We start from the raw sequence: 18,778 nt of genomic DNA, 5'->3' as shown, positions 1-18,778 counted from the left end.
GAAAATAAGAGAATAGGGAGGAAATCAGAGCCACAGGCAGACAGTAATTAAGAGGAAATGGAGGCAATAATTTAAGAGGTAATCATTTAAGTAATAAATAAGTAACAAAATGGCCAGTGATTGGTCACATATGTCTTAACCATAAACATGAAGATGACGGGTTGCTACCTGGCTCTGAGAAGGCATCACTCATGTCGTCGTCCTTGTCTGCCTCGTAGTCTTCATCCTCCTCCTCATCCTCTTCTTCCTCATTTTCGGACAGCTCATGCTCGCTGCCGAAACCCTCATCGTGGTCTTCGTCATCTAGCTCCAACACATCCCCTTCCTCCTCCTCTTCCTCCGCCTCCTCCTCGTCCTCCTCCTCATCCTCTTCCAGCTGGGATTGGGCTCTGCCGGCCAGTCTGCTGCGGGTCAGGAACAGAGAGTAGTTGTGTTCTTCCTCCTTGCTCTTCTCCGTGCCCTCGACAACAAGAACGCCACCACTAGCCCCCGCCACGCTATCGCCGCCGCTCACGAGCCCAGAGGTGCTGCCCTCCAGGGCCTGGCTCGCCTCAACAAGCTGAGGCACGGCAGCAGACCAGCCTACAGGCATCTCCCTCTTCACTGTGACCTCTGCCCTCTTCTCAAAACTCAACAGACTGTTAGAGCCACTGGCTGCAGCAGCAGCAGGAAGTCCCACCGAAGTGGAGGCCTTCTCGTCTTGGGGCTGGGAGACAGGGGGATCTGACCTCTCAAAATGTGTCTGGATGGGCTTGTCGGGCTGAGTTTTCTGCACAGCACTCACACGGACTTTGGCTTTACGCACAAAGTCGGCGCTATGAGAAGTTGGGGCCGCCATCTTCGTTCCTCGCCCCTGGGGCTTGGTTTGAGCTTGGCCGTAGTCCTGGGTGAGACTGAGGAGAGTCTGGGTCTTGGCCATGGTCTCGGTGCTGGAGGCGACAGGTCTGGTGGCTTTTTGGGAGCCTTCAGGAAAGTCTGGGAGAAGGCTGCGGGTGGGACGGGAAGAGGATGTGGAGCTTGGGGAGGGCCGTGCAGAGCCAGGGCCCAGTCCTTGGCCAGGGACCAGGGGTCTCTTACTGTGACCGGGAAACTGGGACGGCTGAAGCTGAGGCTGGGGGGCAGGCAGGGTCAGGTCAGCAGGGGGGTAGAGTGCTTCACACACAGGCTGCGAATCCTCGCTGTTGAGCTGAGCCAACGTCGGTGTCTGACCAATCACTTCCTCATCCTGGTAGGGACTAGAGAAATCATCTAATCCAAGGAAATCGACCTCTTTGGTGCCCCAAATGTCACAGCTGGCCAGCCGTGTGTATCTGCCAAGCACAGAGACAATCAACAGTGAAAGCTTTCATTGTGAATAACCCCTAAAATCCAACAGTATCCAAAACATGATAAGGATCTTCTACTTATTTCTGCTTTAGATTGTAAAGTAAATATATTTGAACAAAACAAGACATTCGAAGACATCACTTTGGACTATTTCAGTATTTTCTGACATTTTATAATATATACCAAAGGAACACTCAGTTAGTAGGCAAACTATTTGAGAGATTCATTCAGTAATACTGAATTGTTTGTTGTTTAAGTTGAAATATGAATGATGCATCTGTGCCTCAGACTGCCAGACTTAGCACTACAGCTGATGGCGCACGCACACACACACACACACACACACACACACACACACTGCTGTATGTGTCTCTTTGGTGAAGAAAGGTGAAGAAAACTACTGTTTAGTTAAACCGCAGTGAGGAGCAAAGATGCATCAGAACACACAAATAGAGTATGACTTCTTCTGACCCAGAAACACGCTCCATAACACAGCTAGCAGACAGTAGTGTGGGACTAATCTGGACAGTCGAGGCTGTAAAGAATGACTCACTCATTAGCCAAAAGATGCAGCACTTTCCTCTGTTCTACTTATACATGACCTCAGTCAACCCTTCTAGCAGCAGATACCCCTAACCTTGCAAGAGCCAGCACTATTCCACCTCAACAACAATAACAACCTTTAGACTTCAGGAACTGTTTTCTGCCCTCAGCTGACACTCAACATCCGAGCAGAGGGTGCACAAACTATTTTGGCAGCAAAGCATCAAGATAACTGCAGGACAGACGGAGCATCACCTGAGATCTCAGGAGACTGCGGCAGCCAGCTGCTTTGTTGTTTACAGACCTCTTCTACCACTCCCTGCCTTGAAGCAAAACCACTACCTGTTTCAAATCACCCACTGTCAGCCTGCCTGTGTCAGGCCAAGATGACCTGCCTCGACGATAACCTGTCAGTTACGGTAATCTCTCTTGCTATAAAAACCTTTAGGCACATGTCCGATCTCATAACGCTCACAGACTGACTTCTCATCTGCTCGCAGTTTTCCTACAGACATCTTGAGCCCACAGCATGCAGGGAACCACTGAGTACAACCTCCTCTGTGCCACGACCCTCTTTATTCAGGCAATTCAGCTAGTCCTGAAATGATTAGCTGATTATTAATTATTGAAAACAACTATCGACAACAATTCTGACAATCGATTAAGCATTTTATCAAGCAAAAATTTCAAACATTTGCTTCTCAAACGCAAGGTTTTGCTCCGTTTGAAACCATTGTTAATTGATACTCTTGGGCTTTTGGCTGTTGGTCGGACAAAACAAGCAGTTTGAAGAAATAATCTTGGCCTCTGGGAAATTGCAATACACATTTGTGTGAATAGAAGGTGCAGGCCTGAGCCTTTTATGTGACAAATGAGACACACTTCTTTTATTTATTTAATATTCCCAATGTGATCACTCAAACTACAGTATCACCATAGAAAAACTAGGACAGAAACTGTCTGTTTCATACAGAACCGAGTTCATTCAGAGGGAGCGTACGAAGTGTAATAGCCTTGTCTTTGATTTTAAAGGATAACACTGGATGTTATTATATATCTTTCTTACTTTCTTGTCTTTTCTTTAATTTCTTTAAACAGCTGGGCAGTGAATTTCTTTATGAAATGTTTCTTGAGCAAGAGAAAAGTGGAGTATTTTCAGCAGCACATTAGCAAATGTTTGGTACCCTAGTGATTATTTACAAAAGCGGGATAGTGTATATGATATTGGCTCAAAATAGTCTACCCATTATAATGAAGGAACATGTCACCCAGTGTAACAGTGTGGCTCATTGGTGTGTTTTCAATTTTTTAGGGATAATAATGGAGGTCTATGGCACAGCGGGATAAGCTATATCAGGCTCTGGATACACAAGACAATGCTTGTTAGTCTACAGGCTTGATAAGTCACAAACAAACACCTTCTGGACACTAAACCTCCTGTAGTTATTGTACAAGATCCATTCATAGGTAATATTAGGCACAAATATCCGCAACATAACCCACTTCAACTGTGTGCGTGACTTTCATTAAATTCATCAGCATGTTGTTATGTCTCATTTACTTGTGGCTGTTTTTAAACTTGACTTAAAATAAGCTACAGCGCATAAATAAATAATCCAGTACCTGGTGAGGTCTTCCCAGTAGGTGTCCCACTGTTCAAACGCTGAGCTGCTGTAGACCGTCTCACACTCGCCCAGACCCATGAGCTGATCCACGCAACCTTCCACCTCCTTCCCTCCATCGCCAACCCCCACCATGCTGTCCCCACAGGGGCTCTGCCGGTGGGTCATATCTCTGTCCTGCAAAGAGGAGGAAAAAGTGGAGGTGAGTCAAGCAGGTGGCGGGTTAGATGTTGTAGCTTTAATTTTATTTAATTTACTTTTTGTTTTCATTTTACTATCACAACATTGTCATAAGAACTTTTCGGCAGAAATCATTTCTCTATAAATTCATAACTCAGACTATGCCTGGTGGGGGAATGTCTATGAAGCTGAGGTGTGACGACATTTCTAATTTGTTTTTCTGTCAGAAGCGTTTGAATTTGCCCAAAATGAGACAACACAGTTGTTCTCCTGGTTGTCAGGATCAGATCCTTCTATGTATTTACAGGACAGATAGAGAAGATCTTAACAAAATACTGCAGCTTTATTTTACATATAGTAAAAGAGTTTACCGAGACCATGTCGGTCCAGGGTTGAAGAAGATGGCAGATTATCTAACACCCAATCACCCATTAATGTGTTGCTATGGTGCGAGAAATTGAGAGCACGGCAGTGATCACTATTGTTTGGACTACAGTTGACAGTAAATTGAGGCGGGCACCTGGAGCTGACAGTATGAGTGGTGACAGGTGAGCTGTCTGTTTGCCTGTGAGTCTGGCAAATGTCACACGGCTGCTGAACAATTAGGCACAGGCCTCTTTGTTTTAAATGCCATGCTGGCAGCTGAGCTGACCTTAGTACATAATATAAATTCATACAATTATCCCTACTATTACTATGATTAAAAAAAACAGTAAACGGTGACGTGATCAAAAGTATTTTAAGCAAACAAATGATTGGGATTATTGATATGAGTGAAAGAGAAGGTTTTTCTCTTTCACTAACATACACAGTATGAGGGATGCAAGGGACTCTCCATTTACTCCCACCCTTAAAATGTTCAATTTACATATAGTTTGCTGTGAAGAAGGCCTACAGACATTTTTCACAGCAGCCGTTTTGACATGAAATAGTAGGGTAAACACCTTAGTGTAGCAGAGTCTTTCCAGTGAGCCAACATGCCCAGTAGCAGTCCCCTGACTCTGTTTGACCTGAATGGAACAGAACCTTAATTAGTATCATTGGCAACACCTGTGTTTCATGTCAAAATGGTTGCTTTGAAAAAGGTCTACTGTCGTCTGTGCAGACATTTTGTTATAGCAAAGAAAGCACAGGTGTTTTTAACACCATAACACTGGCTTCATGCTATGCAGGAGTCCTAGTAAACTAAAAGCTCTTCTGTTTTGGATTCAAAACCTAATTGCTTCCCTGTTTGTATTTAATTTAAATGTTGCAGTGTGTGTGTTTTTGTTGTCTTTTATTTATTTAAATACTAATAAGTTAGGATCAAAAACAAAATATATCGCTGTGCCACTTACTGTTCTTTGAACTCTCTCTGGTGTTTGTTGGGAGCTTGTGTGCTGTGTACCATGTAACCTAATATTGTTTTTTGATACGGGTGGGGATACTCGTGCAGAGCTGAGCCGTGAGCAACTGTGACCACTCAAGCCACTCAAGCTGGCTCAGTGCGAGTGTTTTTCCACTGCACAGCATGGCAAGGTAAAAGAAGCTGTTTACCTTGACGTGTTGGAGGTGTGCTGGAAACTCGCGAAAACCACATTAAGAGCCTGTAGTCTGTAGGTCTTCATCTAACATCTCAACTGCGGCTGTTTCAGCTTGTACTATATACGCTGCAACATTTAAAACTGATCCACTGACCAAGAATAGCAACGCAAACTTTGCTCTGCTAACTATGTGATATACTATAGGAGCTTCACAATAGAAGGCTATCGCTGATATGCCAGTGGAGAGCTTTTAACGTGAAGTGGCAGCAGCACGATTGTTCAGCTAGCATCGATGACTGAAAGCTGAAATCAGTAAACGCTGATAACTGAAGGGAAACTAAACCCCAAACTACACAGATTCAGTAAGAAGCTACATCAGAATGATTTGATGATCAGTTAGTATGAGAAGCATTTTCAGCTTTGACCAGCAGCTCTATAACTGGCTCTGTCAGTCAGTCCACAAAAATGTCAAATTTTCCTATTTTATATTTGCCTGTGTGTGTTTGTATTAATGCCAATTGGCAAAAGGGGGGAGTGGCTCAGTTCTAAACTGGTTTCTGTAAACTGACAAACTCTCACAATTTTGCCATGTCCCTTTTCCTAACTCATGAACCGGCTGTCAAAATACAAGAAGATGATGAAAGTGACAAAGAGGAAGAAGAATATATGACAAAAGATCCTGTGAGTAAGTTGCAAAAAAGTGATTAAAAAAAAGGTGTGTTTGAGAATATATGTAACTATTTATGTCAAATGTGTGACGCACGAGGAGAAGTGAACTTTGACTGGTGATCTTTAAACTTGGATCCTTCATTCAGATGCAGCTCAGTGACAGCGCAGCATGAGCAGCTGTGACTGATCTGAAAAGAAGTCAGGTTCAAAGGATGGTTAGCAACGTCTGAGCCCGTCTAGTAGTGAGATGAGTGAGTGTGTGTGTGTGTGTGTGTGTTGTTATACATAATTATATATTTGTACATACAGGTGTGGGTGATAGTAACCTTTGTACAAAGAAATATTTACTTACTTTATTTTATATTAGTTTATATAGTGTGTGTGTGTGTGTGTGTGTGTGTGTGTGTGTGTGTGTGTGTGTGTGTGTGTGTGTGTGTGTGTGTGTGTGTGTGTGCAGCCACTCACAAGTTCATACATGAAATCTGGGTCAGAGCTGGTGGCGAGCAGATCAGTGCTCGTCAGGGCCTGGTCAGCAAACGAGTAGTTCTGAAAGGCGTCCCCAAAGGGAGGCTCCATCCCACTGACGCTAGGCTGCAACGCAACAGAAAGACAAAAAACACGTAGTGAACAAAAAATAGTAATCGTCATAAACACAAAAGACAAAATCTCATAAAAACTAACAAACTAACTTTTTAAGTGTAATTGTTTGTTTTAATACATGTCATTCACAAAAACATACAGAGATTCACATTATAAAAGGTGGCACCCAGGATTACTCTGACGTGTCTTGTTTTTAAGATACCACATACTTCTGAGTAACTGTCTGTTATGTCATTGTAGTGTCTAATATGAACCACAATGAGATAAATACGGAGCAGAAAGGAAAAAAGGAGCAGCATCATTTAAAAAAGAAAACCACTTAGGGGGCCAAGATCGTCTTCTCCTGAGGCCGATTGTGTAATGTTTCTATTAAGTCAGTACCACAGAGAATAAAAAATCCAAAGTTATGTTCACACTCAACTCAGTTGAGACATTTCATACGTATTTTTAGAAGGATCCAGAGTTCATATTCATTCACTAACACATTCACTGTTAGCCCATCTGCCCGCAGCAGCTGTTTGGATGCAGCGGTTACAGACGTCACACTGGACCAGGGTCAGCCGCTCGCTTCCTTCAACACAGCTGAACTATGTTTCACATCTCTGATACTCTACGTCTGTATCTGGTTTCTGCAAAGCTCCTTTGTTTCTATCTGTTCACTGGATTTTGGGTCAGTTTTTTATTTGGTCAATTTAGTTTGAGGTGTATATTAGTTGTACTTATAAGGATTTAACAACATTGTGGTTTTTCATTCTGTTTCAGACATTTTGGCTGATTATATAAGTATTCAAATAACAGAAATAATCAGACTCTCACACTTTTGAAAACTGTCCAGTAGGCAACCTGTGTGTACCAGTGACGGCAACGTTTCCGTTCTTCTGTTCCTTTTACCTGAGGCATCGCCAGGCACAGCTTAGAGCTCAAGTGGGGGGAACCTCTGGGCCTCCTGTCCGGTCCCAGTGGTGTGATGTTGTCTAATGAGCGCAATAAATTACTGCTTAATGAGACGATTGCTGAGCGCTGGTGGATGCAGCCTTCAAGGCTTGGGGGAAATGGGGGAGGGGAGGTGGGGTTAGTAACTGGGCTCAACCTGGTCTGGTCTGGTCTGTTGTGGTCTGGTGTGGTAGGCTGTATGCTTCAGGTCTGTGGTAAAAAACGGAGAGAGCAAACAGAGCAAGTATAAGAAGTAAGTATAAGTAGTATAGAAGTATAAGAATCAAAAGAGACAGGAGCAAAAGAAGAAGAACAGTAACATGCAAGTACATTTTAACCACAGCTGCTGAGTTTGCTTGTTTCTCTCACGCACCAAACTGCAACAGGATGAACTGTGATGTATTAACAGCAATTTTGATAATCAACTTATAATATGTTAAAGAAACTGTTTCTCTTAAGTCTTTAATTAAAGTTAACTGAATATGTTTGGTGTTTAGACATAAAAACTTAAATATGACAAATGGAAAGTTTTGGTGGACATTTATTCTGATATAGACCGAAACAATTAATAGATTGATAGATAATGAAAATAATAATTTGTTGTAGCTCTAAAATCAACAATTTAACCTGCAATTATGCAAGTTAGGTATGTTTTCATTAGTAAATAGGAATATAATGAGCCGTTTCAATCTACAGACGTCACCTTCCATGGAGTCCACTATGTTGAACCGCCATGTTTCTACAGTAGCCCAGAATGGACAAACCAAACACCGGCTGTATTTAGGGCTTTTTGCCTTTTTTTGCAAGTTTCACTGCCCCCGTAATTTATTCTACACACTTCACAGCCCATTCTCATGTCGTCAAATACACGCGAACAGTGTTAGTCGCAATCTGCAACTTCATCTCTGATTGCCCCTAAATCTTACACATTGGTCCTTTAAAGGAACATATCATTGGAAAATCTGTCCCAGTGCTTCTAAAAATGCTGAACGTTTGCCTCCAGTCATCCCTGTGTTTACTAATAACTGCAGGATGGGAGGCTCTTCCTTCTGTCTCTGGACCAGCATCAGCCTAGCATTAGGCCTTGCTACTCTATTGTAATCTCATCTTTCCTCCTCGGTCCCTCTTGTTCACTTTCACTTTCACACACTGACCTAAATATACTCTGATGTTCTGGGGCCTGTATGATGAAGCAAGATGAGTGTTTGAGCTTGACCTTTTTGGGTATCATGAAGATGGCTCACTTTTAACCAGGGTAGATCGTCACGGTAACCACATACAACATGGAAATAAATGAAGATGTTAGTTAACGCAAGCGATTCTCATTTGAACTAATGGGCACCATGTTTGGAGTCCAGTTTACATAATGAATTCATGATCCAAACAAGGAGTCCAGAGTTTAGAGGAATCATAAAAGGTATAAAGAGCAACATACATTTTATTGGTACCTACTATGATAAGCTAGAGACAGACAATCAGGTATTCACTCTGGGTTTAAAACAGGACAGACAGGGTAGAAAAGGTTGTGGCGGTAAACTCATTAACGAGCCAATTAATCATTATGGCAATGCCAGCCCGGGCAGACTGCAGAAATCCACTGTGCCAAGCAGCAGACAGTCTATCCAAATAGACCTCACCTGCAGTCTGCGTACAGTGGACTGTTCAGTTAGGGAAACCGTATTGTGTTACTGATTAATCTGATAACTGTTATTGTTTATTCTATAGAAAGTCCAAAAAATAGTAAAAACATCCAAACAATGTACAATGATATAAAACAAAGAAAAGCATTGAATATTCACAGTTAAGATGGTATAACTACGGAATGACTTTAAAAATAATCGAGTATCAAAATACTTGCTAATTATTACTCTGTCAGTTAACTAATTGATTAAAAAGGTCCAGTGTGTAACATTTAGGAGAAATCTATTAACAAATATCAAATAAAATATTCATAGATAAATTCTCAACTGTGCATAATCACCTGAATATAATAATTATGTTATTGTTAACTCAGAATGAGCCTTTTATATCTACAGATGCTACGGGTCACCTTGCAGGGAGTCTTGTTAAACTGCCATGTTTCTACAGTAGCCCACAGGGACAAGCTAAGTACTGGCTTTAGACAGTGGTTTTCAAACAGTTTCATGCGTTTCACAGCCGTCGTAGTTTCTCCTTCACACTTGTTGCAATCTGCAGTTACACCGCTAGATGCCACTTAATGCTTCACACTGGACCTTTGATTAAGCCACTAATTGTTTCAGATATAATATGAAGTAAGAAAATAATGACTGGTAATAAAATCATTTGTAAATATTTCTCCGTCTTTTCGTCCAATCAACATAACGAACCGGTAAATCCATTAGCAAAGCGCTCAAAGCACACAGCAGCTCTCAGTCTGCTGCCGGAAGTTGTTGTGAGAATAAGCTTCTGAGAAATTTGTGGTGCGCTCCAAACCCCTGCCCCCACCGTATGTTCAGAAAGTACCGACTTTTCCCAACCCAACCGCCTCCCCACCTTCCTTCAGAGAGCATTTGATTTGTTCTGAGTACATTAGGCTTAACTTTAACTTTATTTTAATCGTCCCTTCTACCCTCCTCTCACGCGTACCGTCTGCAACACACGAACTGATCTTTGGTCCCTTCGGCGCTTTTGCATAACAAATAAATGTGAATCTGCATGGAGACATGACCCCTGCAGTGAACAGCTGACACACAACTGTGCACCAATCCCACTCCTCTGAGGCCCGGTTGACGACATCACTTCCTCTCACTGGGTGCTGACTGAACTTCTCACCCCTCAGCTCAGTCGCCCTGTATACATACTTTGCATAGAGACAGGAAGTGGCAGAAAACACATTGGTAGTACTATTACAACAACAGCGACAGTAAAAGCAACACCTTTACAAAAAACAAGGCACATGCAAGCACAATTGTCTATGCACATAAATATGCATATGCACACACACTCTCTTAAAGACCCAACTGTATATTTGGAACTTCTGAAATACAAATTGCGATCATTATCATATCTCAGTGTGTACTTCCTTCCAGGGCAGCTGTGTCTAGCTTCACTTCTAGCCGAAACAGAATGAGGAAACATATGGCCTGAGCACAACAGTAACACCAACATTAATCCAGACTCTCCGCTATCACAGAAGGAAACAAAAAAGGCTGTGTTCACAACGAGCAATCTTACAAACGTGCACAAAGCAAGTCACAACGCTCCTCCTCACCTCTCCAAGCAAAGCTGCACCGAATATTTTGCGGCAGCAGAATCTAATAATCCAACTCACTACTCAGTAGCTGACACAGGCTGTGATGTAGAGCCGGATATTTATGACCGAGCATGACAGGCCCCAAAAGACTCGATCTGAATTTCTCTCCCAAGCTTCGGTCAGACGTAGTTCAGTGATGAAGCATTAGAGCTTTTTCCTTTAGCCCTTATACTTCATACTAGACTTCACTTGGTTTACGGCCACCACCAATCTAACCTGTAACCTCCAACCATTTCAGATTTTCTCATGGCCTTCTTTTCAACTCTTTAAATATTATCTTTTTTCACTTCGAAGGCTATGACAAACATAAAAAAAAACTTATAGAAAAATACATTAGTGTTGTTCACTAAAGAAAGATAAACAAACCGATGAAGACAGAAGTTGTTTAACAGGACAGAATTTTTTGCAGCATCATCACAGAAGTACATAAGGGATAAACAATTTTAGTTGAGTCTGAAACAAGGAACGGCTTTTGCCCGTCCAGGCCAGGTAACAATACACTACCCTCACTCTTGGTAATGTGATTGACTTTTGATTACGCTGTTATGATGCACTGTGGCTGCATCACTCTGCTGCAACTCACATGTTGGATATATATATATCAAATGTCTTCTTACACAATTTACAAATTGTGCTTTTGTTTTTTTTTTTATACCGTCGATTGACAACTAACTTTGACATGCGAGGTCACAATGCACTCTCTCTACAAATGCACGGCTTCCTGCGCGATGTCACACATGCACATGTCCTTTATGAGCTCAAAATGGACTCGCACGACAACAGCTCTGTCTTCTTTGTTTGTGAACGTTAGAAATGAACATCAACTGGGGACGCAGTATTATAATGATAAAAATCATTATTATTATGCCATGTTTACATTAGTGGATAAGTCAAGTGGTAGAAAGGAAACTAAATGCAGGTTTGATGGTCATACATTTTACAATTAATTGCTTTTTATCAAGTAAAGATACCCAAACTTTGCTCTTTATTATTATTACTATAAATCTGGTAGCTTCCCAGACTAAATGAGTATTTAAACAAAAATACTTTTGGCTCTACAAAACTGTCTATGTACAAAACAATATAAACAAATGTATGATAAGCTGGTTGCCTAAGTGGATAGTTTAATCACAGCAAGTGCTTGGAGACAACATTGTCTGGTCACCATTATCACTGAATCTTAATAAACAATCAGATAACAATAAATATTCAGACAACCAACCACTGTACATTTCCTCCTCTCCCTGTTAGTTCACGTCTGAACAAAAAGAGGAGTTTAGTTGTGATTGTGCTGCGCTCAACTCACAGCTCCACTATCATACAAACAGCTCACATTCTCCGCCTCACAACATTGGACATGATCCAAGTAGGCCAATCAGCAGTGTCTTATTTGAAATGAGTTACCTACTGATACCAGTCAGTCCCTTATTCCTACACAGATAACAAGGTGGATATTCAGGCCTGTTTACCAAAAAGGACATGTGAGAGAATCTCTGCAAACACCATGAAAGGTCATTAATCCACAAGCCCTAAATGTTCGGTACAGTGTGGCAACAGACAAACAGAATATGGATGCTCACTTACAGCCAATTGTGTGCAAAGGTTGGGACTTTTGCTGATTGATCTATATGGACATTTTTGATTTAGTGGTATGAGCAGGCAGGTGAAAGTAGAGCTTGCGATTCAATATTATTGACTACGTATCGATTTTTACAGGGTCGTATTGTAATATATGATTTCAGACATGTGATATCATGATTTTAAGAAATGTTTTTAAATGTAATTGCAAAATATGTTTCACCAGTTTTGTTTTTTTTTGTCGTTTGTAATGCATAACGGAGGGAAACGCATCATCGGACTGAATATCTATTTGATCATTTTAAGTGCATTTGCCATAATCCAAATATATACCAATATACTATTACAAAAACATTAATATTTATATCATGATTCTGATACTTGGGCGGCTGTGGCTCAGTAAGTTGAGCCGCAGGGTTGGTGGTTCGATTCCCCCGGCTCCCCCTGTCTATGTCTCAAATTGTCCTTGAGCAGTCAACCACAAGTTGCTCCCTGGGTGCTCACTGCTCCAACCGTTTAGGATGGGTCAAATGCAGAGGACAAATTTCAATTCAATAAAAAAAAAAATACTGAAAATAGGACAATAAAGGCTAAAAAGCCCTGATTCATCTTTACAGGTTAAAGGTCACAGTTAGAGAGACCAGCATTCTCAGTCACAAAGATGCAACATACAAGTGCAAATTCTTTCTTCAGTCCACTGAACAGCCCTTTGTTGTGCTGTACTGTTCAGTATTGCACAATGAACAGCTCTTAAGACACCAAATTAACTGCAGCTATGTGGCCATTGGGGTTATAATTCAGGTGTACATTTTAAAAATACAACATTTTACAGGTATATTATTGCTTTGTCTTGCTTGCTGTGTGTTTGGCTGATCAAATACCTTAATTTTACTAAACTCTACAGTTAAGACCCCCACAAGTATGGCTGTATTCAGCAACTGAGAAACAAACATGAAGTATACGCCACAACGTTTAGATATTCTTCACTTCAGATTCAAACACAACTACGCACCCACAGGAGGATCACTAAACCAGTGACAAACTGGGGAACACAGAGCCACTGCAATGGGAACGCAAATGACCAGAGGAAAAAACGTGCAGTGAAACTAGAGTTCAACAAACTGTTTTCACGGCAGACATTTTGACTTGAAAGAGGTGTAACTAATATTATTGTTGATTGCTGTGCAGCATTGTAATAATTTCTACAACTGAGCCATCGTTATTGTTGTCCTGCTATGACAGGTCAAAATGTCTGCTGTGAACAAGGTCAATTAATTTGATCCATTTGGGAACGATACAGAAACAAGAGCACTCTGGTGGGGACAAGGCTTCAGCTTAGCAAGATTTACTGAGAAAAGAAAACAACAACAAATCTAAAATATGAAGAAGTCTGATTTCAAGCTCACCTTTACTATCATACAAGTCAATATAGCAGCAGAGCCATGTGTAAAAACAAGGTTGATCAGTTGTATTTACATATTTCATGTGAATGAGAATCATTCAACAGTAAACGGTTCTTGACTGCTGTAAGCACACAAGCACATGAATGCAAATGAAGTATGATAATAAAAACAAATAATTAAATACTTGGAAAAACACATTTTAAAAACATCCTGAATTCAATGCATGTGATGACTTGATATAGGTGACGTACCAGCACTTGTGTTCATGGTATACAAATGTTTCCCCCTTTATCCCACATGATACCAACCGATAGCAATGGATGACCAGCTCTACTGGAGACACTGCAAATGCTGATATAAGCACAATGAGCTTTGCAGTTTCACAAAAACCTTTTATAAACAACTACAATGCCAGTCGAAAAACACAATCACAACACAAAAAGGTAGGAAACAGTACTAGAAGCTGAAAATACAAGTATATTTTAACTCAACCTTCTAAAAAAAAAAGAAAACCACACAAACACTGAATGTTACATCCCTGCATCTCTTTGTGATGGATTCACTCCGTTTTAGAGAGGCACAGTCTGAGAGCACGAACGTCTACACCTCAAAACAGCATCATCACCATCAAACATGCAGGTATAGATCATAAATTACCTATTATAAACACCAATAAAGCCATAAATGTCACCAGTACCTCCATAGTCTCTGCACTCATCACAGATCCTCAGTAAAGCAAAACAAAACCTCAATCTAACCCTGGGTGCCAACACCCACGTAATCCCTCTTCCCTATTGGTCGAGCGGAGATCATGTCCCGCCCCTGGGCGTGTCTGAGTGGCCGCTACGACTGTCAATCACGAGAGCTGCTACATAATAAACAGCCCGTTTCAATCTAGGTTGAGGCAGAAGATAAACAAGTTGGAGGCCTACATGCCCGTGGCCTAGATAGCTTTATTTAAGAGACATTTAAAGTTAAATCTACCAGATAGCGCAAAACCTGAACGCAGCACAAGATCATACGTCAATCCGTGATATTTATTTAGTAACTATACCTGAGAAAAACACAGAAAATCAAGCGTTTATCTGCCCAAATCCGGTTGATAAACTACACAGCAGGTTGTTTAGGTAAAAAACAAAATCCAAACTAATCTATCATCACAAATAAATCGATGATGAAGATATCTCTTCGGGGGACACATGAGTCTGATCCGGGTGTATTATTTAACGTCCATCATTTGTACATTTCTAGCTGTGTCGAGCTTTATTTATTTATTTTGTAGTCCAGCAGCAGTGGCTGTGTTGAGTGCTGAGGGGGGGCGTGTACCCAACAGAGAGCTCAGAGCCTGCAAAAAAGTCACCACTGAGGATTTAACTGTGACACTGAGGCTTTTTAAATACCTCAATAATAATCAATAACGCTCCAGACACATTAAAGACACGTTTAAATTGTTTTTAGGTACATTGTAAGAGGCGCTGCACGATTTTAAGATAGTTTTAAAAGTAGAGTGCAAGTCAGTCTTATGTAAGTGTCGTTTTTAAAACCACCCTGATCCGAGTTTTGGACGTGTATCTCACACTAATAAAAGAGGCTGATCGATCACCTGTGCAAAAGGGCATAATCGATAAAATCAGCCGGACAGGTGTAACGCTGAGTGACATTTGACTAGTAATTAATCTCCAGTCATCATGAAAGCGTTAGCTAGCTCCTCACATTGCCTGAAGACTTCCTGCAAGAGCGCGATATAAAAAATAAACAACAACAACAACTTGCAGCAAAAAGAAGCGACAATGCTAACCGTGTTTTCCTCAAAAAAAAAAAAAAAAAAGGATTGTTTTTCTGTTAAATGCGGAACTAAAAAACGAGTGTGTTGCTTCCTTTTTTTTTTTTTTTTTTCACCCGCAGCTCACAGTCAGTATGGCCTCCGTCCGCCCCCTTCCTCATCCCAGCTGAAGCTCGATACACAACAACAACCGACCCGAGCCTGTTAGCTTCAAAGCTAATCCTCCCGCCGCGGACCAAACACCCATCCAAAGTTCCCCCTTCACAACAACTAATCGATAACAACCCCACTCACTTCTTGGACGCCCACGCATACGTTCTGCTTCATGTTGGACCTCGTGTAGTTTCCCGTGTTGGAGATAATAAGGCCCCCTTTTCAATGGAGTCCACGCGCTGTTACAGCTCTCTCGGGTTTGTTTTGTTTTTCTTCTTCCTGACGGGTTCCTGGAAAGCGCGTGACTGCCCGACCACGTGGTGCGCCAGTGGGCCAATAGGAGCAGAGTCCGAGGCTGGGTGACAACATTTCACTATGCTCAATAAATACTGTGTTTATTGTAGTGCAGATAGCAGACCCAAAGAAAAGGGTCAAAAAGGTTTTAATTTTTTCATATTTTAGTGATTTTGCTATTTAGTTATGTTTTCTGTAGAGTTAATTCCCCTATGTGTGTGTGTGTGTGTGTGTGTGTGTGTGTGTGTGTGTGTGTGTGTGGTCACCATTTGTTGCCTTAAAGGTCCAGTGTGTAACAGTTAGGAGGATCTATTAGCAGAAATGTAATTTAAGATTCATAAGTATGTTTTTATTAGTGTATAATCACCTGAATGTAGCGAATCGGTGTGTTTTTGTTACTTTATAATGAGCCTTTTTATATCTACAGACGCTGCAGGTCACCTTTGCATGGAGTCTGCCATGTTTCTACAGTAGCCCGGAACAGACAAACCAGAACCAGAACAGAAAAACACTGGCTCTAGAAAGGGCCTTAGTGTTGGAAGGTGTGGGTGAAGCGAGTGATGCTACAGGTGGAGTTTGCCATCTTTCTACAGTAGCTCAGAACAGACAAACTAAACACTGGGCTGTAGATAGGGCCTTTCACATTTTTCACAAGTTTCGCAGCCACCGTAGTTTCTCCTACTCACTTTATAGCCTGTTCTCATTCCTAGGTCGTCAAATACAGACACCAACATTGTTCATTTACTTGCAATCTGCAGATTCACCACTAGATAAATCCTACATACTGGTCCTTTCACTTCATCACATTTTGAAACACTTAAAGGTACCATGTGGAGTTTTCCACTACTAGCAGCGCTCTGGAGCAACGTTTGTGCATGTTGGTCCTCTTTTATATTTGTTATGCACAAGGACACCTTTCCCACTGATTTACGGTCAGCGAACGAGCAAAGAAACAAAGCAAGGCACAAGCAAAGGCAGGAAGAAGAACTCAAGTAAACATGGCTTTAACAGCAAGTAGTGTTCAACATTTCAAGAAAAAATGAGGATGGAGATATTTTCAACGAGTCTGTTCAGCCTCAAGGATACACAACATAAACAGTTATCACTCACAAAGGAGCCATGTGCTTTTTTTCTTCACTTCCTTTTATCAGGTGTGCTTCAAAGCATCCAGACTCTTCCTCTCTCCTCCTCCTCCACATGTAGGTTGTTATTAACCTTTCATGTGCCCTTCTAATGTCTAATACAATATTGGCATACAAAGCATGTCCAGTGTTCAACAGTTACATCTAAAGACTTTATCTATCGCTACTAACCATATCATGAAGTTTATTAACTTTAACTTTATTTTCTGTCTATCTGGATTTGCAGTTTGTTATGCAATGCTGTTTTTTGTTTATATGTGTTTTATTTTGAATTTGTGTCTTAAGTACCCCCTCGAAAATGAGATGCTACATCTCAAGGGGATATCCTTTCAATAAATTCACATTCAAATTCACACTTACTGTTACACCACTGTATGGTCTGTATCTTAAAGAGGAACTCACATTAAAGTGTATGTTCAGGTCTACTGCATATGTAAGTTGTATACGGCATTTTGTGGCTCTAGAGGGAATGTGTGATGTCGGATAAATCGCCTCGAGTGATGTAACTTGAGTCAGCATCGGTTGGGTCTGAAGAAAAAATCTGAACATGGACGTAGAAAAGATGAGCTGACCAGCACGCTGAAGCCTTACTCGTCATCTTCTTGGGACTAGCTGATTTCAGCATAACGCACCTAAATCTCTGCCCAAACTGTCTGCAGCTAAGTTGCATTGTGGGTAATGTAGGCACCATGTTTTGACAAGGAAGAAGAAAATAAAGAATAAAAGATCAGATATCTCTGGGTCTGCTGAATTGATTTTGATCCTTTATTTACACTGTCCATTTGTAGTCTGACAATGTTATAAGAGTGCAATGCTAAATCTGTGGAGTACTCCTTTAATGTACAATGGCAGGGCTGTTGATTTCATGTTTAGCCTAATGATCAAGCTGTTGTCAAATACACACACTTTTCTGAGACAGAAAATCTTATTATCCAATCTTCTACCCATAACTTCCTAACCCTAAGAGAAACCTACAATCCTGCCAGAGAACACAATTTAAACCTAAACCAAATATCTCAGCCTGACTCTGATCCACACCCACTAACCCCATTTGGTCAAACAGATCACAAAGAATTATGTCCTCGCTTTGTTTCAACAACGTTGCGAGACGTTCAGCCTTCACAACAAACAACAAAACTAAAGGTTGCATTCACATTTCTCCATCATATGTAACATTCAGTCCCACTAGAGGAAAACACAAGTTAAAAGCAATCAACTGCCTGATTCCCATAAACTGACTTACATAGTAAAAGACTCCATTGAGTCCAGATTCTCTAGGGGGGCGTATAAGCAGCTGTTCCAGGCAGCCCCCACCCCTCCTTTCACTGGAAAGAGAAACTATGACTGCAGTCTTGATTATTATCAAGTGTGACAACATAGGAAAAACAAATAACTGAATAAATAAAATTATAAAAACATGAATTATCCGGAAAAACACAGCTGTGGTCTCTTTCTGTTTCAGTATCACTCCAGAGCACACGTGAAGTCTGGCGAGGATGGGAGATGATCGGAGTGTGTGAGTTGTGAGGAATTGGTGAGCTTCCAGTGAAATGAAACTTCAGTGCGTCCCCAAAGCATCTTGTAGGTTTTTTTGAGGATTTTCATGCAGGGTACATGAGATGATGTGTTATGTGTTAACCCTCTGGAGTACTTTTGCTGACTTTCTGTGCATTTATTTACACAGAAATATAATGTGCTACAGTCTATTTACATGTAAAATTATTCTATCCTTTTTCAGGGAATTTCTTTGTATAC

The 18,778-nt window shown here is 41.2% G+C and overlaps 1 protein-coding gene and 1 long non-coding RNA gene across 10 annotated transcripts in view; one reads left to right on the top strand and one right to left on the bottom strand.

Moving 5' to 3' along the window:
* Positions 1-15,872, bottom strand: part of crebrf (creb3 regulatory factor) — a 31,936-nt gene extending 16,064 nt beyond the window's left edge. For 2 of the 9 annotated variants that reach the window (XM_051400546.1, XM_051400547.1), the window contains exons 1-6: positions 8,551-8,828; positions 7,280-7,606; positions 6,329-6,454; positions 4,616-4,681; positions 3,493-3,668; positions 169-1,310 (exon numbers count right to left, since the gene is read on the bottom strand). In XM_051400546.1, coding sequence (XP_051256506.1) covers positions 169-1,310; positions 3,493-3,668; positions 4,616-4,681; positions 6,329-6,454; positions 7,280-7,363 — 1,594 coding nt within the window. In that variant the 5' untranslated portion in view covers positions 7,364-7,606; positions 8,551-8,828. Of the gene's footprint in view, positions 1-168; positions 1,311-3,492; positions 3,669-4,615; positions 4,682-6,328; positions 6,455-7,279; positions 7,607-8,550; positions 8,829-15,728 lie in introns of those variants that run through there. The other 7 variants (XM_051400545.1, XM_051400548.1, XM_051400550.1 and 4 more) reach the window with 7 other exon arrangements.
* LOC127363746 (uncharacterized) lies at positions 15,814-17,755 on the top strand. The gene is made up of 2 exons (XR_007884938.1): positions 15,814-15,946; positions 16,309-17,755. It is a non-coding gene; the product is annotated as an uncharacterized LOC127363746 (long non-coding RNA).
* The last annotated feature ends 1,023 nt before the right edge of the window (positions 17,756-18,778 follow it).

Source organism: Dicentrarchus labrax, unplaced genomic scaffold (assembly GCF_905237075.1).
Source record: "Dicentrarchus labrax unplaced genomic scaffold, dlabrax2021, whole genome shotgun sequence".
Lineage (NCBI taxonomy): Eukaryota > Metazoa > Chordata > Actinopteri > Moronidae > Dicentrarchus > Dicentrarchus labrax.
This window is presented reverse-complemented; position numbering and strand designations above follow the sequence as displayed.